The sequence below is a fragment of the Lithobates pipiens genome, unplaced genomic scaffold (genome assembly GCF_037356315.1).
Source record: "Lithobates pipiens isolate NorthernLeopardFrog02 unplaced genomic scaffold, aLitPip1_a1.2 Scaffold_13, whole genome shotgun sequence".
NCBI classification, from domain to species: Eukaryota; Metazoa; Chordata; class Amphibia; order Anura; family Ranidae; genus Lithobates; species Lithobates pipiens.
Window position 1 is genome coordinate 167,807,397 of NW_027507718.1, and position 25,095 is coordinate 167,832,491.

At 44.3% G+C, this 25,095-nt stretch overlaps 1 protein-coding gene across 4 annotated transcripts in view; it reads left to right on the forward strand.

Moving 5' to 3' along the window:
* BTBD2 (BTB domain containing 2) overlaps window positions 1-25,095 on the forward strand; it is a 238,352-nt gene that overhangs the window by 197,292 nt on the left and 15,965 nt on the right. For all 4 annotated transcript variants that reach the window (XM_077475821.1, XM_077475820.1, XM_077475819.1 and 1 more), the window contains 2 exons: window positions 12,971-13,058; window positions 21,320-21,466. In XM_077475821.1, coding sequence (XP_077331947.1) covers window positions 12,971-13,058; window positions 21,320-21,466 — 235 coding nt within the window. The remainder of the gene's footprint in view (window positions 1-12,970; window positions 13,059-21,319; window positions 21,467-25,095) is intronic.

Genomic DNA, 25,095 nt, shown 5'->3' on the forward strand with positions numbered 1-25,095 from the left:
GAAATTTCTGCGGTTTGAAATAATATAGAACTATTTTTTTGGTTGTGGCCCTGCCATTCGGCTTAGCCAAATCACCACGAGTGTTCTGAAAGATTCTGGCACCTCCTTTAGCCAGGTTAAGGGCTCAAGGCATAGCGGTCCTAGCCTATTAGATGATCTACTTTTAATTGAACATTCAGTCTCAGGTCTAAAACCAGAGTCTGATCTCAGCCGTAAATATCTGAAATCTCTAGGTTGGATTCTCAACCTAGGAAGATTCTCCTTAAAACAATCAAGGAGATTACCGTACTTGGGGGCTGGTTATAAAGACCATACAGAAGGTATTCTTACCCCAGAAAAGAATCAGTTCCATTGTAGGACTAATTCAACTTATCAAAACAAAGGAAAGTTCCTTCATTCAGCTGTGCAGGAGATTTTTACGGGAAATGGTGGCCTCCTTCAAGGCTGTCCCTTAGGCGCAGTTTTATTCAAAGACTGCTTCAAGACACCATTCTCTCGGCCTGAAATAAAAATTCAGGCCTGGTTTTCGATGGGCTCTGACGATGTCAAGCGTAACTTGGTGGTTGTTATCCAGCAAAAGGGAAAATCTTTATCCTGGAAGGTGTTAACAAGAGATGCAGTCTGTCATTTTTTCCTATGGCCTTTTGCTTCCCACCCTTGGTGCATAACTTCAGGGGGATTCGGGGGACAACACGGTTTATTCCCCCTATCAAGGCACCTCCAAATCCTTGTAATTTAAAATTGGTCTTATCGGCTTTGCTGAATTCTTACGAGAAATTTCCTTGATTCTTTGACAAGAAAGATGATCTTTTCTGGTTGCTATTTCTTGTAAGAGCCATATTTCGTCATGTATAAGGATGAGGTGGTTTTATGTCCTCATCCTGAATTCCTACCAAACGTGGCAACTGCTTTTCATTTAAACCAAGATATTATTCTTCCTCCTTTCTCCCCAGAGCCTTAATCTGGGGAAGAGAAAGCACTACATTCTCTTGATGTAGTAAGAGTGATCAGTCTATTTAAAGGCGACCGCTCAGGTTTGCAAAACACAGGTTTTGTTTTTACTCCCAGAGGGTCCAAGATGTGGACAAGCAGTGTCAAGATCCACTATTTTCCAAATGGATTTGTCAAGTGATCAAGCTTCAGCTTAAAGAAGAAAATTCTTCCTTCTCATGTTAGAGCACACTCATCCAGGGCGATTAGTGCCTCTTGGGTGGTGCTTCATCAGGCCTCTATGGCTCAGATCTGTAAGGCCGCAACTGGGTCTTCGGTTCATACGTTAATCAGATTTTATCAAATCGATATTAAAGGTCATGAGGATATTGCCTTTGGGGTACAGTATACTGCAGGCTGCAGTAGGAGTCCTCTGGCCACCTATTTTTTTTGTTCTGGGCCCCCCCCCCCCTTTCAGTTGCCATTGCTACGGGACATCCCACATAGTATTTACTATGGCTCAGTGTCCCCTGATATAAGAAAAGAAAATAGGATTTTTAAAACAGCTTACCTGTAAAATCCTTTTCTTTTATATACATCAGGGTAGACAGAGGTCCCGCCCTTCTTCTTTTACACTTGTATTGCTTGGCTACAAAACTGAGGACTCCCAGTAATGGGAGGGGTAAAATGGGGGAAGTACATGCCTTAGGGGCGTGCCGGTGTCCAGCACCTGTCGGTCTGATATATAACCCACATAGTAGTTACTATGGCTCTGTGTCCCCTGATGTACATCAAAGAAAAGGATTTTACAGGCAAGCTGTTTTAAATTCCTATTTTTCCCTACTGTACATGTAGCTCATGAGACATTTTGTCATGTTGTTGGTTGCACGTTTTTTTACTGTGCATTTTGCACACAACTACGTAAACTAGGCAGATCACAGTTCTTTCAGTAAGGAAGGTATGGATCCTGTGTTCCTGCAAAGGACTCGGATCTATGCCTTTCACCTAGTACAAGCACCTCCCCCACTACAGTAAAACCAGTTGGGCACACAGTTAACACCTTGATCGCCCCTGGTAACCCCTTCCCAGCTAGTGTTGTCAGTACAGTGACCGTGCATATTTTTGGCACTGGTCCCCAAAAAAGTGTTGGTGTCCAATTTGTCCGCAATATCGCAGTCTCGCTATAACTTGCTGATCGCCGCCATTACTAGTAAAAAGGGGGAAAAAAATCCGTAAATGTATATCCCATAGTTTGTAGACGCTTTAACTTTTGTGCAAACCAATCAATTTTTTTTCCTACAAATATGTAGCAGAATACATATTGGCCTAAATTTATGAAGAAATTTTTTTTTTTTTTTTACATTTTAACAAGAGAAAAAAAAAGAGAGATTTTAATAGTTTTACATAGTATAATAGAGATTAAAAATCTCTGCTAAAAAACGCTGATTGCCGCCATTACTAGTAAAAATAATTACAAAAATAAAGTCCATAAATCTATCGCATAGTGTGTAGATGCTATAACTTGTGCAAACCAATCAATATATGCTTATTGGGATTTTTTTTATACCAAAAACATGTAGCAGAATAAATTTTGACCTAAATTTATGAATAAATTAGATTTTTTATGTTTTATTTTTGTTAGAGGTTTTATTAGGTTTACAAAGTGTAACAGAGCTTAGTATTAAACCAACACAGTCGGGTGTAAACAGCTGCTGCAGCGTGATACAGTGCAGTCCACCAAACATGGGTTTGCAGTAGGTGGTAAGATAAACTTGCAGCTAGAATAATATGGTGAACATTGTAAGAATACAAACAGTAACAGCTGGGTTACAAATAGGGTAAAGATACCTGGGGGTAGTAGGGGGAGGTTTTGTCTGGGGAGATGATGCTTCTATTGTATAGTGGGGGGAGTGCCACCTCTAGAGGAGAGAGGGGGGGGGGGAGGAAAGGGGTCCACGGGGATGATCTGGTTGCCAGCGCAGTGCTTAGTAGGGGCGGTCGGGTGATTACTCCATGGTACAATGACAGGTCGAAAGTTGGTGGTAAACAGTGCTTAATCCAGAGTTTCCAGATATGGTCAAACTTCGGGATTTGATATTTTTCCATGCCATTCATTTTGGCATGGGTCATAAAACCGGTTACTCTGTTTGGTCTCGGCTACAGCTAAAGAGGGTTTTTTCCAAGCCTTAGCTATAGTTTGTTTCCCAGCTGTGAGGAGTTGAATGAAGAGCTTAAATTGCTTGGTGTCAGGTTTTAGATTAAAAAGTGCTGTGGCTGGGTCTGGCTGTACAGGTATGCCAAACAATTTGGTAGCAAGAGCAAAAATATCATTCCAGAAGGCTTGGACTATTGGGCATGTCCACCAGATATGAAGGTGTACCTTGTTCCTAACAGCCTCTAAAACAGAGAGCTGAGGGGGCAAATTTGTTATTCTAGAAGGGTACCAGTGGGTCAGTGCTTTATAATTGGCTTCTATTGCCAGGATATTTGGTCAGATATAGTCAGCAACTATATCCTCACCCGTCTGCGATGTCAAGGGTGCGCCCAAGGTCCTCCTCCCATTTTTGTGGGTTTTTTTACTTTTTTTTTTTTTTTTTTTCATTGGATATGTTTTATAGCAGAAAGTAAAAAAAATGTATATTCAAAATGTTTTGTTTATAGTGCAAAAAATGTAGAAACCAGAGGTGATCAAATACCTTTTATTAGAAAGCTCTGTGGGGAAAAAAAGACATTGATTTTATTTGGGTACAGTGTCACACGACCACGCAATTTGTAAGTTAAAGCAACACAGTGGCACATCGCAAAAAAAGCCTGGTCAGGAAGGGTTAAAACCCTTCGGAGCGGAAGTAGTTAAGTATGGCCATTACAGTGGGGAGTAGATTGGTACCTCCTGTAGCGCCCGGAATCCCCCATAGTTTTACGATGATCCATCTATTGCAATTTTCTAGGTCATCCAGCTGAACCTGCACTTTTTGCTTATGGGACTGGGTTTGCTACTGTTCAAGGGAGACCACACTCTGTTCTAACAGAACATAATTAGAGTCCTAAGTGGAAACCTTAAGGCCCCTTTCACACATGTGGGCCGTATGTCCGTATTTCATCCATCCGTTTGCGGATGAAATAGGTACATACATGCATCCCTATGGGATAGCGGGTGTCTTCAGATGAACATCCGCAGACACCCGATATCGTCTGTCTCCGCAATGGTCCAATTCTGCAGATGGAGGAAAATCCTATTTTTCTATCAGTCTGCAGAGCGGATCGGATGAACACGGACAGGCGGTCCGTGTTCATCCGATCCCCCATAGATGAGAGTGGAGAGCTGACAGGGTGGTCCCTGCACAGTGTGCAGGGACCACCCTGTCATCCGCCGGCTCAGCGGGGATAAACGGAGCGATCCCCGCTGAGCAAGCGGATCATCGCGGATACGTCCCGTGTGAAAGGGGCCTATGGCTGGGTTCACACTGCCGTTTGGAGTGACTCACAGCAGGGGTCCGGTGCATCCCTGTTAAGTTTCAGGTCCGATTTCAGCTGGAATGTTTGGCTGAATTTGGACCTGAAACGGAGCAGAAGATGCACAGGACTTGTGCAATTCGCTCCGGGATGTGTGAACTGGCTCAATTCAGAGCCGATCACAATAGCCTGACATGCGAATTGGATGTGGAGAAACTTGCATCCAATTTGCAATAGTGTGAACCCAGCCTGAAGGAAAGGGTTAACAACTCCTGCCTTGATCTCAGTGATTTCTGCTTTCAAATTGGATTGTATTTGGGAGGTAAATGAGTCTGTGTGTGCTCCAATATTTGAATGTTTCAGCACCAGACCTCCTCCATAGAGGCCAGCTAAGCCCAAGCTTTGATATCAGGGGAGTGTTCCAGCTGGATTTGTAGTATCCATAATTGGATCTAAGAGTTAAAATTCTGTGGTGATGAATTTAAACGTTTGACATTGTGAAAGCTTGGTATAAAGCATACATAGTATTTGCACTCAATGGGGTGGTGCATAAACATTAACAAAAACATATGTCAATGCTCCAATCCCAAGCTGCACATCTAGCCCTGGATCTGTCAGGCCTGGTTCACACCTATGCATTTTTTATTGTGTTTTCAGTTTTGGAGAAACACTAATGTCCATTTAACATGGTTTCCTATGGGTCACTTTCACATCTGTGCATTTTATGGAAAGAGCTTGGGACTTGTTTTTGGTTCCATAGACTTCAATGGATCAAAAACGTGTATTGCAAAATGCACCTGGATTTTGCAAACTGCATAGGTGTGAACCAGACCTCAACATGGTTTTCATCGTACACTGAGGCGTTCTACTCCCCAATATGGACACCCCTCTGGCATATATAGAGTAGGTTGCATGTATTTCCTTTTGCATTAAAGATTTCTGTAGAGTCACCACATTACCATTGATCAGATGCATGTCTCGGAAGGATACAATGTGCGGTCTGTGTGAGTGAACACGCTTAAAGGCAGGAGATTAAACCCATGACATTCCAGGAAAATAATGTAAGGTTCTCCACCATTAAACGTTGTGTACTAAATGTGTGTGCCAGGAATTATGTTATGTTATTAGTTGTAGCCTAAAAACACTGAGACCTTGCATGTGAAATTCAGAGCTTCCTATAGAGGCCTTAAGGAGAATTGGTTCTCAAATAGGGATGGGTTTTATGTTCGGGTCGAACATGAGTTTCACTCGAACATTGGCTGTTCGCTGAATAGCAAACAATTTGGGGTGTTTGCTGCAAATTCGAAAGCCACGGAACACCCTTTAAAAGTCTGGGAGAAATCAAAAGTGCTAATTTTAAATGTTAATATGCAAGTTCTTGTCATAGAGTTTGGGGACCTGGGTCCTGCCCCAGGGGACATGTATCAATGGCAAAAAAGTTTTAAAAATTGTTTTTTTTTCGGGAGCTGTGATTTTAATAATGCTTAAAGTGAAACAATAAAAGTGTAATATTCCTTTAAATTTCGTACCTGGGGGGGTGCCTATAGTATGCCTGTAGAGTGGCGCATGTTTCCTGTGTTTAGAACAGTCTAAAATGACATTTCTAAAGGAAAAGGTCATTTAAAACTACTTGCGGCTATAATTAATTTGTCGGTCCGGCAATACACAAAAGTTCATTGGTAAAAACAGCATGGGATTCCAGAGGGGGAACCCCGCCCCCCCCCCCCCCCCTAAAATTCCATACCAGGCCCTTCAGGTCTGTTATGGATTTTAAGGGAAACCCTGTTCCAATTTTTTTTTTTTTTTACAAATGGCGTGCGGTCCCCCCAAATATCCTTACCAGACCCTTATCCGAGCACACAGCTTGGCAGGAATAGAGGAGGGGACGAGAGAGCGCCTCCCCCTCCTGAACCGTACCAGGCCGTGTGCCCTCAACATTGGAAGGGTTCTTTGGGGTAGCCCCCCAAAACACCTTGCCCCATGTTGATTGGGAGAAGGGCCTTATCCCCACAACCCTTGCCCGGCGGTTGTAGCGGGTCTGCGGGCAGGCGGCTTTTACAAGGGGAACCCCAGATCCCGGGTTCCCGTCTCGCGTAGTCCATTCACCTCCGCCGACGGACCGAAAAAAAATAAAGATCTGCCTTCATGGGAGGCACACGCCATATGACTTGTCCTCATAGATGATAGATCTTTTAAAACTGTGGGTGGGGCCACACTGTCGTTGCCGGGTTACCCCGCCCTCCCTACGCACAGGGACGTCCCTATGGCTTCCCCTCTAGCATCAGAGGGGGCGAGGCTATCCGGGTCTGCCCCCTCTGGTGCACGGGGACATCCCTATGGCTTTCCTGTAGGGTCAGAGGGGGCCGGACCAGGTCGCCCCACCCCCTCTGACGCTGTGCGGAAACCATAGTGATGTCCCTGTGCGTCAGAGGGTACGGGGTCACGGGGAAGTCTCCATTCTGCAGAGGGGGCGGGGTCACCCCGGTGAAGACACCGCGTGGTCCCGCCCACCATTTTAAAAGGCCTGTCGCCTGCGAGGACGTGTCATATGTCGTGTGCCTCCCATGGAGGCAGATCTTCATTTTTTTTTGGTCCGGCGGAGGTGAATGGACCATGACGGACAGTTTTATATTTTTATTTTTTAATAAAGGACCCTTCCCACGGTTTGTGTGTGTGTGTGGGTTTTTTTTTTTTTTTTTTACTATTTTCTGAATTTTTTGTGAAATGGTACGGGTACAAATGTACCCATTACCATTTCAAATGGGGGGGGGGGGGCTGGGATCTGGGGGTCCCTTTGTTAAAGGGGGCTTCCAGATTCTGATAACCCCCCCCCGCCCGCAGGCCCCCACAACCACTGGGCAAGGGTTGTGATGATGAGGCCCTTCTCCCCATCAACATGGGGACAAGGTGCTTTGGTGAGCTACCCCAAAGCACCCTCCCAATGTTGAGGGCATGTAGTCTCGTATGGTTCAGGAGGTGGGGGGTGCTCTCTCGTCCCCTCCCCCTCTTTTCCTGCGGCCTGCCAGGTTGCGTGCTCGGTAAGGGTCTGGTATGGATTTTTGGGGGGAATTAATTTATTTTTTGACGTTTTGGTGCAGGGTTCCCCTTAATAGCCATACCAGACCTGAAGGGCCTGGTATGGAATTTGGGGGGACCCCCACGCATTTTTAAAATTTTGGTTTGGGGTTTCCGTCTCGGGGAATCCCATGCTGTTTTTATCAATGAACTTTTATGTGTATTGCCGGATCGACAATTCATTATAGCCATAAGTAGTTTTAAATGATTTTTTTTTCCTTTAGAAATGTCATTTTGCTGTCAGACTGTTCTAAACACGGGAAACATGCACCACTTTACAGGCATACTATAGACCCCCCCCCCGTATGAAATTTAAAGGAATATTACACTTTTATTGTTTCACTTTAACCACTTTCAGACCGGACCATTTTGCTGGTAAATGACCAGAGGTCTTTTTACACTTTGGCACTGCGCTGCTTTAACTGGTAATTGCGCGGTCATGCAATGTTGTACCCAAACAAAATTTGCGTCCTTTTCTTCCCACAAATAGAGCTTTCTTTTGATGGTATTTGATTGCCTCTGCGATTTTTATTTTTTGCGATATAAACGTAAAAAGACCGCAAATTTTGAAAAAAAATAATATTTTCTACTTTTTTTTATTAGAAAAATCCAATAAACTCAATTTTAGTCATACATTTAGGCCAAAATGTATTCAGCCACATGTCTTTGGTAAAAAAAAAGTCAATAATTGTATATTTATTGGTTTGCGCAAAAGTTGTCACATCTACAAACTAAGGTACGTTTTCTGGAATTTACGCAGCTTTTAGTTTACGACTGCCTATCTCATTTCTTGAGGTGCTAAAATGGCAGGGCAGTACAAAACCCCCCCAAATGACCCCATTTTGGAAAGTAGACCCCCTAAGGAAATTGATAAGAGGCATGTTGAGCCCATTGAATATTTTATTTTTTTGCCTCAAGCGATTGAATAATGACAAAAAAAAAAATTTTTTTTTTTTTTTTACACAAAGTTGTCACTAAATGATATATTGCTCACACATGCTATGGGCGTATGTGAAATGACACCCCAAAATAAATTCTGCTGCTTCTCCTGAGTACGGGGATACCACATATGTGGGACTTTTTGGGAGCCTAGCCGCGTACGGGGCCCCGAAAACCAAGCACCGCCTTCAGGCTTTCTAAGGGCGTAAATTTTTGAGTTCACTTCTCACTACCTATTACAGTTTTGAAGGCCATAAAATGCCAAGATGGCACAAAACCCCCACAAATGACCCCATTTTAGAAAGTAGACACCCCAAGCTATTTGCTGAGAGGCATGTTGAGTTCATGGAATATTTTATATTTTGCCACAAGTTGCGGGAAAATTACAAACTTTTTTTTTTTTTTTTTTTTTTTTAACAAAGTTGTCACTAAATGATATATTGCTCATGCATGCCATGGGCATATGTGAAATGACACCCCAAAATAAATTCTGCTGCTTCTTCTGAGTACGGGGATACCACATATGTGGGACTTTTTGGGAGCCTAGCCGCGTACGGGGCCCCGAAAACCAAGCACCGCCTTCAGGCTTTCTAAGGGCGTTACAGTTTTGAAGGCCATAAAATGCCAAGATGGCACAAACCCCCCCAAATGACCCCATTTTGGAAAGTAGACACCCCTAAATTTAGGGGTACACTAGTGAGACTAGGTAATAAATGGCGGGTGCCCTGAAACTATAAAAAAAATAACTAACCAACCAGCGTCACCTGTAACAGTTATATGGTGATCACTGGTGAAAGGGTTAACTAGGGGGCAATTAGGGGGCTTTATGCGGTAGTATATGGGGGTCCCTGGCGCTATAAAAAGCTGCAGCGAACCTAAATACCTACCTGCCTAACTAGCGTCACCTGTGACACTAATACAGCGATCAGAAAAACGATCGCTTATTAGGCTGGGTTCACACTGGAGCGATGCGGGAACGCCACGAATGCGCGGCGGGTTCCCGCATCGCATGCCTCCCGGCGGCAGTTCACACTGCCCTATGCGAACTGCTGGGAGTGTCAGTGAAATGTTACTGACACCCCCAGATCAGTTCGCATATCGCAGTGCGATCTGCAAACTCGGATCGCATGGTGTGAACACCCATGCGATCCGATTCTGCTGCGGGCCAAAAAAAGGGTCCCGTGCGAATTTGCGGCGGGTGCGGCGAATGGCTGAACTCGAATCGCACAGAGATCGGATGTGATTTGCACTGCAGTGCGGTGCGAATCACATCCGTTCTCATAAACCGCTGCAATGTGAACCCAGCCTTAGTGACACTGGCGACGGGGGGTGATCACGGGGTTAAACCTTTATTGGGGGGGTTAGGGGGGTACCTTAGAACTAAAGGGGGCTAACCCTAACTGCCCTAACAGTTATTAGTCACAAATGACACCCGCCGGGTGATCAGGGGGTTAAACCTTTATTAGGTAATAAATGGCGGGTGCCCTGAAACTATAAAAAAATAACTAACCAACCAGCGTCACCTGTAACAGTTATATGGTGATCACTGGTGAAAGGGTTAACTAGGGGGCAATCAGGGGGCTTTATGCGGTAGTATATGGGGGTCCCTGGCGCTAAAAAAAGCTGCGGCGAACCTAAATACCTACCTGCCTAACTAGCGTCACCTGTGACACTAATACGGCGATCAGAAAAATTATCGCTTATTAGGCTGGGTTCACACTGGAGCGATGCGGGAACGCACGAATCCGCGGCGGGTTCCCGCATCGCATGCCTCCCGGCGGCAGTTCACACTGCCCTATGCGAACTGCTGGGAGTGTCAGTGAAATGTTACTGACACCCCCAGATCAGTTCGCATATCGCAGTGCGATCTGCAAACTCGGATCGCATGGTGTGAACACCCATGCGATCCGATTCTGCTGCGGGCCAAAAAAAGGGTCCCATGCGAATTTGCGGCGGGTGCGGCGAATGGCTGAACTCGAATCGCACAGAGATCGGATGTGATTTGCACTGCAGTGCGGTGCGAATCACATTCGTTCTCATAAACCGCTGCAATGTGAACCCAGCCTTAGTGACACTGGCGACGGGGGGTGATCACGGGGTTAAACCTTTATTGGGGGGGTTAGGGGGGTACATTAGAACTAAAGGGGGCTAACTCTAACTGCCCTAACAGTTATTACAGTCACAAATGACACCAATGCAAAAAAAAAAAAAAATGACATTGGTGTCACTGTGACTGGGGGGCAGGGGTAATTGGGGGGGTGATCGGGGGGTAAAGGGGGGGTGTGAGTGTGCCTGGCATGTTCTACTGTGTGTGTAGAGTGTTGGTGCAACTCACCGATCCGCTCTCCTCCGTGTCGGAACGGAAAATACCGACACGGAGGAGAGAATACATCACTTCCTCTCCTGTGTTTACATTACAGGAGAGGAAGTGATGTCACCGGGGATTTCTATTCGTCGGGAGCGATCGCGAGGGGGTGGCCATGAATGAATGGCCGCCCCCTCGTCCCGGATCGCTCCCGGACGAAAACCGACCGCCGCAGGCACCGGGCGGGGGCCCGATCGGGCCCCCGACCCGCGGGAGGCAAGGGACGTACATGTATGTCCTTATGCCTGCCCGTGCCATTGTACCGACGTACATCGGCGTGCGGCGGTCGGCAACTGGTTAAGCATTATTAAAATCATTGCTCCCAAAAAGTCAGTTTTTTAAAACTTTTTTTTGCATTGATGCATGTCCACTGGGGCAGGACCCAGGTCCCCAAGCACTTAAGACAATACCATGCATATAACCCTTTAAAATTCACATTTTTTGATTTTTCATGTTCATGTCCCATAGACTTTAACTGTTAGAATACATTTTTTGCCTGTTGGCATGTTCTGGGGGGTGTTAGGCTCATCCCTATTCGCAAACAGTACAGAGCATTGCCAAAGTGTCTAACTGATTCAACTACCCTGCTGCTTTCGTAATCTAAACAAACTATAACTTTAGATGCAGCCTATACTCTTAACAGTTCCGCAGTAAGAAGAGGGAGAATGCCTGTGTTCACAATCTTTCACCTCTCAATCCATCAGCGCCGGTACTATAGAGGTAGTTTGTGGAACAAACGCTTTTACAGAGAGGTGCTGTTGGTTTTAGGCAGGATTTGAGGATCTGCATCATTTCATTTACAGAACATGCCCACAACTTTTGAATTACCGTATTTATCGGCGTATAACACACACTTTTTTTTCCCCCTTAAAATCGGGGGGAAATTATGGGTGCGTGTTATACGCCGATCCCCCCCGCCGATCTGTGGAGCGCGCCGACATTTACCGAGATGAGCCGAGTGTACTGCGTACTCGGCTCTGCTCTCAGTCACGCCCAGTCCCGCCTCCTAGCCTTTACGTCCCGCCATTGGCTCGGTGTTGTGTCCATCACAGGAGCCAGGACAAGGGGCGGGACGGGGGCGTTACTGCGAGCAGAGCCGAGTACGCTCGGCTTGGCTCGGTCTATGTCGGCGGCGGGAGGAGCCGAAGATCTCAACGGCGGCGGCGGGAGGAGCCGAAGATCTCAACGGCGGCGGCGGGAGGAGCCGAAGATCTCGACGGCGGCAGTAAATTTAAAACTAACCATACTGCAATTTTGTGGAGGGCTGCAGGGGGACGGTGTAGGGCTGCAGGAGAACAGTGTAGGGCTACATTGATGGGCATTTTAAAATGTAAGGTTTTTTCCCTTAAACTTGCCTCCTAAACTTGGGGCGCGTGTTATACGCCGATAAATATGGTTGTTTTTTTTATTTTTTATTGTAGGACAAAACAACAAACGGTCAATGTGCATAACTTCACCCCCCCTGCATTTGTATAGCACCGATTACTGTATAAATGACAATGGTCCCAAAAATGTCCAATATGTCCGCCATAATGTCGCAGTCAGAATAAAAATCACTGTCATTACTAGTAAAAAAAAAAAAAAAATAATAATAAAAATGCCATAAAACTATAAAAGCTATAACTTTTGCGCCAACCAATCAATTGCTTATGGCGATATTTTTTTTTTTTACCAAAAATATGTAAAATAAGTATCGGCCTAAACTGAAGGAGAAAAGTTTTTATATATTTTTGGGGGATATTATAGCAAAAAGTAAAAAATTATGCATTTTTTCAAAATTGTTGCTCTTTTTTTTGTTTATAGCGCAAAAAATAAAAATCGCAGAGGTGATCAAATACCACCAAAAGAAAGCTCTATTTGTGAGGAAAAAAAGTACGTCAATTGTCAGTTAAAGCGACGCAGTGCCAAATCGTAAAAAGTGCTCTGGTCTTAATCAAGCAAAATGGTCCGGTCTGAAAGTGGCTAAGGAAAGCTGTTGCCAGAGCGAGAGGTCCTTTTCAGTTGTTGCACGTTGGACATGGGATGATAACTGCCTAATATTGCAGACACTGGTGATTTGCTAAAATGCAGTAGTAGTTATAGCTGTGTGTCTTTTGTAGACTGTTTTGATTTATTTGATAAACCTTTAAAGTATTTGTTAATGTGTCTAGTTCTCTGGTATTCATTTTTCTGTGTGGTAATTTTTTTTTTTTTTCTTCGAAATTTCAGGTTTTCAGTTAATCGAAGGATATTTGTTGTTGGTTTTGCACTGTATGGCTCAATACATGGTCCCACTGATTATCAAGTAAATATACAGGTATGTTGATTTTATTTTGCTGGAATGCCGAGAAATTTGTTTTCTTAAAATAATCCAAACTCCTTATATTAATGAACCATCTTAAATATCTATAGGGAAACTGTAACGTTTAATGTCAAGGAATGCAGATTTTATGCTGTAGCATATAAAACCTATAAAGTATAACTTCAGAGCAGCCTAAAAACTGACCTTTTTTAGGGTAAAAGTGTATCCAGTCCACTCAAAACGTATGTATTGACATGTTTAACCACTTGCCTACTGGGTACTTAAACCCCCCCTCCTGCCCAGACCAATTTTCAGCATTCAGTGCTTTCACACTTTGACAATTACTCAGTCATGTAATACTGTACCCAAATGATTTTTTTTTTTTTTTCACACAAATAGAGCTTTCTTTTGGTGGTATTTGATCACTGGGTTTTTTATTTTTTGCGCTATAAATGGGAAAAACTACTTTAAAAAAAAAAAAAAAAAAAAAAAAAGCATTTTCCTTAGTTTCTGTGATTAAAATTTTGCATACTGTAGTGGACTTGGGGGGAGCGCCCATGGCGAGGAGACTTCAAGCAGGCAGCAAACTATACAAAACAGAGGTAGTGTAAAGCATTTACTCCACTCCCCAGTGCACCAAGACAGAGGGTCATAGTGACGAAATGCATGTATCACATTTGGGGTTAAAGTGAAATGGAGGTATCCAACAGTAGTACCAGAAATATGAAATGCACACCCCTGCCCAACAGGCCCTAGCAACAAATGGACAACCCTTGCGACCTGCTAAGGGAGGATTAGAAATCAAAGGGGTGTTCAGAGGTCTTGTCCCCACTGGTTAGTGACACGTGGGGTTGGCATACTGACAGTCAGCTCTGACTCAGGCAGGCAGAGGTATCTGGGTGTGGAGCCTGTTGGCAAATCCCACATTCCTGATCACCGGTCGCCCCTTCCTATCACTTAAGAATATTTGGGGAGAGCAGTACAGAGGACACAAACCAAGCCCATCAATTGCAACAAGTCAAATTGGGTAGATTGAGCCGGTATCAGAGGGGGATATTCCTGAAGGCTTTAGGCCCATAGTGAAATTGGGGGGGGGTTTGGGTTCAGCAGAGAGGTGGCAGTATACTTGGTACTGAGGATGGCATTGTGTGTGTCTGGCCTGAAGTCATTTTCGGATCCCCTGAGGGAATCCATCAAGTTAAGTTTAAGGATGTGATACCAGCCACCTAGGCTGATGGCACCGATAAACAAATCCAGTACTCAGGAATCATGAGATTAAGTGAGCAGTTGCAGGTTCATTCTAGTAGAAAAGTAAACGTCCCAACATGTCGGCATATCCCAGAGGGTCAAGGCACCGGGGCCACCCAGTTCTGAGGTAGGCCTGGGATAGGAAGGCCGCTGAGGCTCTAGGGGGGGATCAACCAAGTCAGACGGTTATACAATGACTTACCAGCTACTTAGACCACCGGGGAGGTCAGTCCTCAGAGGAGGTTTGATGAGATCTAGAGGCCTCATGACTGGGAGCACAGGAGCGAGGTCTCCTTATCTGTTGTGGTCTTGGTATAGGGTAGGCCGATGGCCTCATGAGTAAACAGTTAGTCATACCAATTGGGGACGCTGCTAGTAGGCTTGTTTAGTAATCTGAACAGCTCTGGTAGTTGATCAGGGTAGCAAACATAGAAGTCAATTCCTTGCTTGCGGACAATTAAATGGAAAGGGTGGCCCCAGCGATAGGTTGCGTCTGCTTCACAAACTGCTTCCAGAAGAGGTCGTATTTGGCCCCGCATGGACCCTGTTTGCCTGGAAACATCAGGATATATCCGTATAGGGGCTCAGCCCTTCGACCAGGCCAGTGAAAGGAACTCTTCTTTAATGGTGAAGAAGTGGACCCTACAGAGGACATCTTGTGAAGGGTCCAGGGGAGCAGGGCCTTGTGTGGAGGAGGGAGACACCCTCAGGCCTGGCACTCGGTGCACCCTATCCAGCTCCAATTCGGTGGTAGGAGGCTTACCCAGAACCTGGTTCAGGATGGCTACTACGGTGGAACATAGGTCCGGGCCCATGGTGGCCTCTGTGATGCTGTGGAGGCGTAGATTGTTCCACCTGCTCCCATTTTCCCCATTGTCTAGCAGCAGTTGGACTTCAATAAGATGGCGGTGGAAGGCCTGGTGTTCCAGCTCCACGGTGGTGATGTGGGCCTCTAGCATTAATAGATGTTTCCAGGTCTGTCACCCGTTCTTCCACCGAGTCTACCTGCTATCACAAGTCGTGGAGCTCTCTAGTGAGAGCATTGACAATTTAGATCGCCATAGCCTGCAGGTCCTGTTTAGTGAGCAGGTCAGCAACCATATTCTGGAAGGCTCCCTCTGCTGCCATTTGACGCAGAGGCATACTGCAAGTCTGACTGGTCCGGGAACAATATAGGGGAGAGCGGTCGGTTGGCGAGGGGGGTCAGGTCCCTGCTCACCATGGGTAACTCGTGGTGGTGCCATCTTGGATGTGGTCACGGGTGATTAGACAGTGTGCTGGCGGAGAAAGTAGTTGGTAATCTCGGTAACCCTCGATTCCCCCATGGTCAGTGGGAGTTTGCGATCCTCCAACATATGCAAGTGGCTCACCTGTTCAGTTCATTGGTTGAGTCTCGGTCTCAGCTCGTGCAGAGCTCCAGGAAGGACATCTTCACTGCCATGGATAAGCCACGCATCCATCTTTTAGGACTTATTTTATTTTTTATTTTTATTTTTTTTAAAGATTTTCAGGACTTTTATGTCTTCACTGTTATAACCTTTGCTTCACTAAATTATGCCATGGCCCTATTTATTCAATCATTTATTATGAACACTGATTACTTGTATGCTATGTTTGGATATTCTTTTGGTTATGAAGATTGTTCTAGTGCAATCACACACAACCCTGTGAGGAGCTTTTGCAGTATTGTAGGATTTGAGTCACTTATTTGCACTTTTGGTTGTGCTTCATTTTGGTTTCATTATTTATTTATGTTTTTGACTGGCTCTATTGTCTGGCTGCTCTCCCTTTGACCTCGGACTGTCTGAGCATTTAGCTACGCTTTTCAATCTGGAATTAGCAATTTCTAACACCTCCATGTCTCGATCTGTAAATTATCGCAACTGGGTCCAGACCAGCCCAAATTTGCAAATTCAGTTACTTCCTCCTCCTGCATCTCCTCTTTCGACACCCTTGTTAACAAAATAATTACCCTTAATCAGGCGCTTTCGTCTTCCCTTGGCACCTTTGCCCCAATAAGAACTCAATCTGTTTTGTTCTGCTGTCCAGCTCCATGGTATAATTCCCACCTACGTTTAATGAAAGCAGTCTCGCGGAGACTAGAGAAATTGGCACCAATCTTACTTGGCTGTACATTATCAGGCATAGACTATTTGTGTGTCTCTAAGGGTAAAATTGAGACTGCTAGATCAAACTTTTTCTCCCATGCTTTTGGGGAAAAAAAAAATCTTTAACCCTAGACAATTCTTCTGCACCATTGACAGATTAAAAAAAACTCAGTCCTTCCACACTTCCTGCTTCAACACAGCTCTGGAACACATTGCTATTTTTTATTTATTTTTTCCTCCTCAGAAATTTACAAAATAAGACACCAAATTCTTACCACACCATTTGTGTTGTCCACATCTGAATCGCCTAGTTTTACTGGCTTTTCTCTCTACCACTTCTCTCTACTTGACTCAGCATCTCTAACTAAATTGGTCTCTAATATCAAATCCTCTACCTGCATACTTGACCCTATTCCCACCCATTTATTTAAATCCTATTTTAGTTCTCTTTGCCCCATTATTTTCATTATCCTAAATGACTCCCTTAGCACAGGTTTTGTACCAACAATCCTAAAAACCGCCATCATCCTTGGTACCAAAAAAATCCCAACATGGCTCTGGACAATTTAAACAATTTTTGCCCAATATCTAACTTGCCCTTCCATGCCAAAATCCTTGAGCAGGCTGTGCTATCTGTTGCATATTCACCCAACTTGAAATAATCTATTTGAACCCTTCCAATCTGGTTTTCGACAACTGCATCGCACAGAAACCACCTTGGTCAAAGTCACTAACGACCTTCTGTTGACTTCAGATTCCGGATCACTAACTATTTTTAATTTACTGGATCTTAGTTCTGCCTTTAATACCGTAGACCACAATCTTTTACACTCTCTCGTCTTGAAACTATATTTGGAGTCTCAGAATTGCCTCTGAAATGGATTAAGTCATATCTCACTGATCGCTGTGACTTTGTTTCTCTTGACAGATTCCAGTCTGAAGTTCTTCAGGGCTCAATCTTGGGTCCCTTTTCATCATTTTATGTTTCTACTTGGCCAACTGCTTAGATCACATGGGCTCAATTATCACTTCTATGCTGATGACACTCAGTTTTATATCCACACTAAACCAGATTCTACTTCGGCTGCTTCTCTCCCTTTAACCTTTGAGCCACATGTACAAAATGTCAGAACATCTTTTTTCCCACCCGAGAAATTGCTCAGCTGCATCCTATGCTATCAAACACTGTAGCTGAAAAGCTGATCTATACATTTGTGTTCCCCCTACTTGAGTACTGCAATGCCCTACTCGCTGGTCTACCTAAATCCACTATAAAGCGACTTCAATGTGTTCAAAGTTCTGCAGCCAGAATCCTGACTAAGTCTGGTACAAGTGATCATATTACCCCTATCCTGCAGTCCTTGCACTGGCTACCCATCAGATTTTGCATAGACTTTAAGATCCTCTTGCTTACCTACAAGGCTCTTCATGGTTTGGCACCCTATTAACACTCTGAACTTTTTTCCACTTACTCCCCCCTCATAACCTCTCGTCAAATTCTAATTTACTGTGTCCCCCCTACTCATCTACACTCAATGGGTGACGGAGCCTTTTCCTGCTATGCTCCAAAATGCTGGAATTCACTTCCTAAGAATGTCAGAAAGGCATCTTCTCTAAACTCATTCAAATCAAATCTAAACTTTTTTGTTTCTATAGACAAGCGTTCACTTAATTGTCCCTTTTTTCATTTATGTTCTCCTGTGTATTTCTTGTGTTTTCCTTGTAAAGCACTTTGGGAAGCCACCTTTAAAGGTGCTATATAAAATAGTTTGTTATTGTATACATCTCTTCTGTTTGTCATTCTCAGAGTGGATTCGATATTTTGTTCCGTAACCATATAGCTGGTTATATATGCATATAGATATTCAAGATTTTTTATTTTAATTTTTTTAAACTTTACATATTAACCACTTGCCGACCGCCGCACGACGATGTACGTCGACAGAATGGCACGGGCAGGCATAAGGGCTTACATGTACGTCCTTGCCTGCCCGCCGGTCGGGGGCCCAATCGGGCCCCCGCCCGGTGCCTGCGGCGGTCGGTATTCGTTCGGGAGCGATCCCGGACGAGGGGACGGCCATTCATTCATGGCCACCCCCTCGCGATCGCTCCCGACGAATGAAAATGTCCCGTGACATCACTTCCTCTCCTGTAATGTAAACACAGGAGAGGAAGTGATGTATTCTCTCCTCCGTGTCGGTATTTTTCGTTCCGGCACCGAGGAGAGAACATCGGTGAGTTGCACAAGCACTACACTACACAGTAGAACATGCCAGGCACACTCACACCCCCCCTTTACCCCCCGATCACCCCCCAATTACCCCTGCCCCCCCAGTCACAGTGACACCAATTGCTTTTTTTTTGCATTGGTGTCATTTGTGACTGTAATAACTGTTAGGGCAGTTAGGGTTAGCCCCCTTTAGTTCTAATGTGCCCCCCTAACCCCCCCAATAAAGGTTTAACCCCGTGATCACCCCCCCTCACCAGTGTCACTAAGGCTGGGTTCACATTGCAGCGGTTTATGAGAACGAATGTGATTCGCACCGCACTGCAGTGCAAATCACATCCGATCTCTGTGCGATTCGAGTTCAGCCATACAGATAGTATGGCTGAATTCGTGTCGCACCCGCCGCAAATTCGCACGGGACCCTTTTTTTGGCCCGCAGCAGAATCGGATCGCATGGGTGTTCACACCATGCGATCCGAGTTTGCAGATCGCACTGCGATATGCGAACTGATCTGGGGGTGTCATTAACATTTCACTGACACTCCCAGCAGTTCGCATAGGGCAGTGTGAACTGCCGCCGGGAGGCATGTGATGCGGGAACCCGCCGCGCATTCGTGGCGTTCCCACATCGCTCCAGTGTGAACCCAGCCTAATAAGCGATCGTTTTTCTGATCACTGTGTTAGTGTCACAGGTGACGCTAGTTAGGCAGGTAGGTATTTAGGTTCGCCGCAGCTTTTTATAGCGCCAGGGACCCCCATATACTACCGCATAAAGCCCCCTGATTGCCCCCTAGTTAACCCTTTCACCAGTGATCACCATATAACTGTTACAGGTGACGCTGGTTGGTTAGTTATTTTTTTTATAGTTTCAGGGCACCCGCCATTTATTACCTAGTCTCACTAGTGTACCCCTAAATTTAGGGGTGTCTACTTTCCAAAATGGGGTCATTTGGGGGGGGGGGGGGGGGGGTTTGTGCCATCTTGGCATTTTATGGCCTTCAAAACTGTAACGCCCTTAGAAAGCCTGAAGGCAGTGCTTGGTTTTCGGGGCCCCGTACGCGGCTAGGCTCCCAAAAAGTCCCACATATGTGGTATCCCCGTACTCAGGAGAAGCAGCAGAATTTATTTTGGGGTGTCATTTCACATATGCCCATGGCATGCGTGAGAAATATATCATTTAGTGACAACTTTGTGAAAAAAAAAAAAAAAGTTTGTAATTTTCCCGCAACTTGTGGCAAAATATAAAATATTCCATGGACTCAACATGCCTCTCAGCAAATAGCTTGGGGTGTCTACTTTCTAAAATGGGGTCATTTGTGGGGGTTTTGTGCCATCTTGGCATTTTATGGCCTTCAAAACTCTAATAGGTAGTGAGGAGTGAAGTCAAATATTTACGCCCTTAGAAAACCTGAAGGCGGTTCTTGGTTTTCGGGGCCCCGTACGTGGCTAGGCTCCCAAAAAGTCCCACATATGTGGTATCCCCGTACTCAGGAGAAGCAGTAGAATTTATTTTGGGGTGTCATTTCACATATGCCCATAGCATGTGAGAGCAATATATCATTTAGTGACAACTTTGTGAAAAAAAAAAAAAAAAATATTTTTTGTCATTATTCAATCGCTTGAGGCAAAAAAATAAAATATTCAATGGGCTCAACATGCCACTTATCAATTTCCTTAGGGTGTCTACTTTCCAAAATGGGGTCATTTGGGGGGGGTTTTGTACTGCCCTGCTATTTTAGCACCTCAAGAAATGAGATAGGCAGTCGTAAACTAAAAGCTGCGTAAATTCCAGAAAACGTACCTTAGTTTGTAGATGTGACAACTTTTGCGCAAACCAATAAATATACAATTATTGACTTTTTTTTTTTACCAAAGACATGTGGCTGAATACATTTTGGCCTAAATGTATGACTAAAATTGAGTTTATTGGATTTTTCTAATAACAAAAAGTAGAAAATATCATTTTTTTTCAAAATTTGCGGTCTTTTTACGTTTATATCACAAAAAATAAAAATCGCAGAGGCAATCAAATACCATCAAAAGAAAGCTCTATTTGTGGGAAGAAAAGAACGCAAATTTTGTTTGGGTACAACATTGCATGACCGCGCAATTACCAGTTAAAGCAGCGCAGTGCCAAATTGTAAAAAGACCTCTGGTCATTTACCAGCAAAATGGTCCGGTCTGAAAGTGGTTAACTAAATTACTCCTCCTTCTCCACAATGGCACAGTCATGATGTTGCTGTCCAGTGTAAAAACTGCACTTTCAATGGCATTTAGTGCACACAAAGTGCATTCTTATCCTATATGGCTATTGAGGAATATATATGTATGTGTATACATACAGCTCGTTTTGCAGAGAATGACCTTAATTCATAGGCTGCATTAAGGTAAAAAAAAAAAAAGGAATTACAACCCCTTTAAGTTTATGGTCACATACAATGTGCATTTTATCGTGTAAAAAGAGAGAAGGCTATCGGCAAAGGGTTAAACCGGGTCATGTTGTGTAGGGCATGACTTATTTTCTGCAGGAACCCCACAACAAACACTACCAATCTGTTTTATTTGTACTGATACCTCTTGGACAAGTTTAATCTACTTTATTTTGTCTTAGATTTATTATGAAGCTTTTATACAAATGCATTAAACTAAAGTTTTACTTGCATTACATTTTTTTTTTTCTTTGTGTCTCTTAGATTATTCACACTGACAGCAACACTGTGCTAGGACAGAATGACACAGGCTTTAGTTGTGATGGTTCCTCCAGCACATTTAGAGTGATGTTTAAAGAACCTGTTGAAATACTTCCAAATGTCAACTACACTGCATGTGCCACATTAAAGGTACGTTTCCTTCTGACTTTCCTAAAAACTTGGAAATCCTTGTTCCAAACGCAACAGATTAGTGAAGATTATTTTTCTGTGCCCGTTAACATCCTCTGTGTAATACCTCAGTTTGTTTACCCAGCATCTTGCAGATTTTTAGTGCTAAGCTTTTTTGACAGAAGTAACGGCTTTCTACTGCAGATTAAAGTGGAACTATATATCCATTAAAGAAAAAGAAAAACGAGCACCCAGGAACCTTTTTAGCCATAATGTGCTAATAATCACAGCCTATTAGCACCTTATGGTAAACTTACTCGGATAGAGATCCCCTCCAGTGCTATGCACAGCACTCCCATCAGTCACAGTTGCTGCCATAGTCCTCTGGTCCTGAATCATTAGCTACTTGGTTTGCCAGGCCATGATGACACTACCATGCATGTACACGGAAGTCACATTATGGCAGAGTGGTGCCATCTGTGTATGCTGCGAATCGGTGTACAGAATGCTGATGGGCAAGGAGAAAGAACTCTTCCGTCAGTCCTACGTGTACATTTTTTTTTCTTTTGCTGTTTAGGGGCCATTTTAACTGGTATGTGAAATACTTCAAAGCCCAAAATAGTGGCAAATACATAAGCTGTTAGATGGTGTGAAACAGTCATGTCTAAATTTTTATGTGAAACTTTACCCATAACAGCTCAATAAAAATGTTCTTTAACCACTTAAGGACCGCCGCATGGCAATGTACATCGGTGCAATGGCACCGACAGGCACAAGCACGTACACGTACGTGCTCGCCTTCCGGCGGGTGGGGGGGGTCTCCCGCTGGATGCGGCGGTCCGTTTCGCCGCAGGAGCAATCCAGGATGAGGGGATGGCCGTTGGTTTCTGGCCATACCCTCTCGATCGCTCCTGGCGAATGAGAAGCTTCCCCCCCACGTGTATAGTGTAAACAGGCAGGGAGGAAGTGATGTCATTCTCCTCTGGGCGGTCTTTTTGACCGGACTGCGAGGAGAACAGTGAAAGTAAGTGCACCAACACTACACTGACATGTAGGTACACATAGGCACACAAATCCCCCCCCCCCCCCCCTCCCAGTCACAGTGTCACTGATTTGCAGTGATCATTTACTGATCACTGCATTCAGTGTCAGTTGGGACAGTAAAAACTGTCAGGGCAGTTAGTGTTAAGTCCAGGGTAGCCCCCTACCCCCCCCCCCCCAAATAAAGGTTTAACCCCCCTTATTGCCCCTAGAGTTAACCCTTTCACCCCCTTTTGCCAGTGTGACTAAGCGATCGTTTTTCTGATCACTGCATTAGTGTCACTGGTGCCACTAAGTAGCTAGTTATTTTTTTAGGTTCACCGCCAGGTTTTTATAGCGCTAGGTACCCCGATATACTACCCAATAACGGTTTTAACCCCCTGATTGCCCCTAGTTAACCCTTTCACCCCCTTTTGCCAGTATTACTAAGCAGTCGTTTTTCTGATCGCTGCATTAGTGTCACTAGTGTCGCTAGGTAGCTAGTTATTTTTTTAGGTTCCCCGTCAGGTTTTTATATAGCGCCACGGACCCCCATATACTACCTAATAAAGATTTTAACCCCCTGATTGCCCCTAGTTAACCCTTTCACCAGTGATCACCGTATAAGTGTTACGGGTGACTCTGGTTAGTTTGCTTTTTATAGCATCAGGGCACCCACCATTTATTACCCAATAAAGGTTTAACCCCCTGATCACCTGGCGGGTGATATCCATTAGGTTTTAGGGTCAGGGTCTGCGTCGCCCCAGGCAGCGCTAGGTTAGTGCCAGTACCGCTTACACCCACGCGCAAAGCATAAACCTCCCGTAGTGGTATAGACTCTGAACAGATCAATATCTGATCTGATCAGATCTATACTAGCGTCCCCAGCAGTTCAGGGTTCCCAAAAAACGCATTGTTACCGGGATTAGCCCAGATACCTGCTAGCACCTGCGTTTTGCCCCTCCGCCCAGCCCACCCAAGTGCAGTATCGATCGATCACTGTCACAAAACACTAAATACATAACTGCAGCGTTCGCAGAGTCAGGCCTGATCCCTGCGATCGCTAACAGTTTTTTTTGGTAGCGGTTTATATTTAAATCCGGAAGGCAGTACTTGGTTTTCGGAGTCCCGTATGTGGCTAGGCTCCCAAAAAGTCCCCCACATCTGGTATCCCCGTACTCGGGAGAAGCAGCAGAATTTATTTTGGGGTGTAATTTGACTTATGCCAATAGCATGTGTGAGCAATATATCATTTAGTGACAACTTTGTGCAAAAAAAATAAAAAATTGTAATATTCCTGCAACTTGTGGCAAAATATAAAATATTTCATGGACTCAACATGCCTCTCAGTAAATAGCTTGGGGTGTCTACTTTCCAAAATTGGGTCATTTGGGGGGAGTTTTGTGCTATTTTGGCATTTTATGGCCTTTGAAACTGTGTTAGGTAGTGAGGAGTGAAATCAAAAATTTGCACCTTTAGAAATCCTGAAGGCAGTGATTGGTGTTCAGGGTCCCGTACGCAGCTAGACTCCCAAAAAGTCCCACATTTGTGGTATCCCCGTACTCAGGAGAAGCAGCAGAATCTATTTTGGGGTGAAATTCCACATATAACTATGGCATGTGTGAGCAATATATAATTTAGTGACAACTTTTTGTAAACTTTTTTTTTTTTTGTGTCATTCAATCACTTGGGACAAAAAAAATATTCAATGGGCTCAACATGCCCCTCAGCAATTTCCTTGGGGTGTCTACTTTCCAAAATGGGGTCATTTGGGGGGGGGGGTTGTACTGCCCTGCCATTTTAGCACCTCAAGAAATGAGATAAGCAGTCATAAATTAAAAGCTGTGTAAATTCCAGAAAATGTACTCTAGTTTGTAGACGCTATAACTTTTGCGCAAACCAATAAATATACACTTATTGACATTTTTTTTTTTTACTAAAGACATGTGGCTGAGTACATTTTGCCCTAAATGTATGACTAAAACTGAGTTTATTCAATTTTTCTTATAACAAAAAGTAGAAAATATTTTATTTTATTTTTCTCAAAATTTTCGGTCTTTTTCCATTTATATCGCAAAAAATAAAAATCGCAGAGGCAATAAAATACCATCAAAAGAAAGCTCTATTTGTGGGAAGAAAAGGAGGCAAATTTTGTTTGGGTACAACATTGCATGACCGTGCAATTACCAGTTAAAGCAGTGCAGTGCGAAATTGTAAAAAGACCTCTAGTCCTTAGGCTGACAATTGGTCCGGGGCTGAAGTGGTTAACAAGGAACATACATTCCACCTTAATAATTATGCTACCAAAATTAGTGTGCGCTGTAAATTGCCTCTAGCATTGTTACGGTTTCTTCTTGCTAGAGGCTGCCATTTTGCTGAAACCCATGAGCAGCAGTGAATTTTTAGGCTGTCAGCAGATCGGCCTCTGAAAACTCAGCACAATGTCAAAAAATCAAGAGCAACTGAGCATGTGCAGAGCAGGGTGAGACAGTGTATTACTTGTACCCTCAATTTCCACTTGAGGGGGGGGGGGCAGTTGCTACCGGCAGGCGGGTTGAAATGGGAGCTGTTCCCCAGGTTCCTGGCCGATCGCTGGGAGAAGAGGAGAGCCTGCCAGGTCACACAGAGCT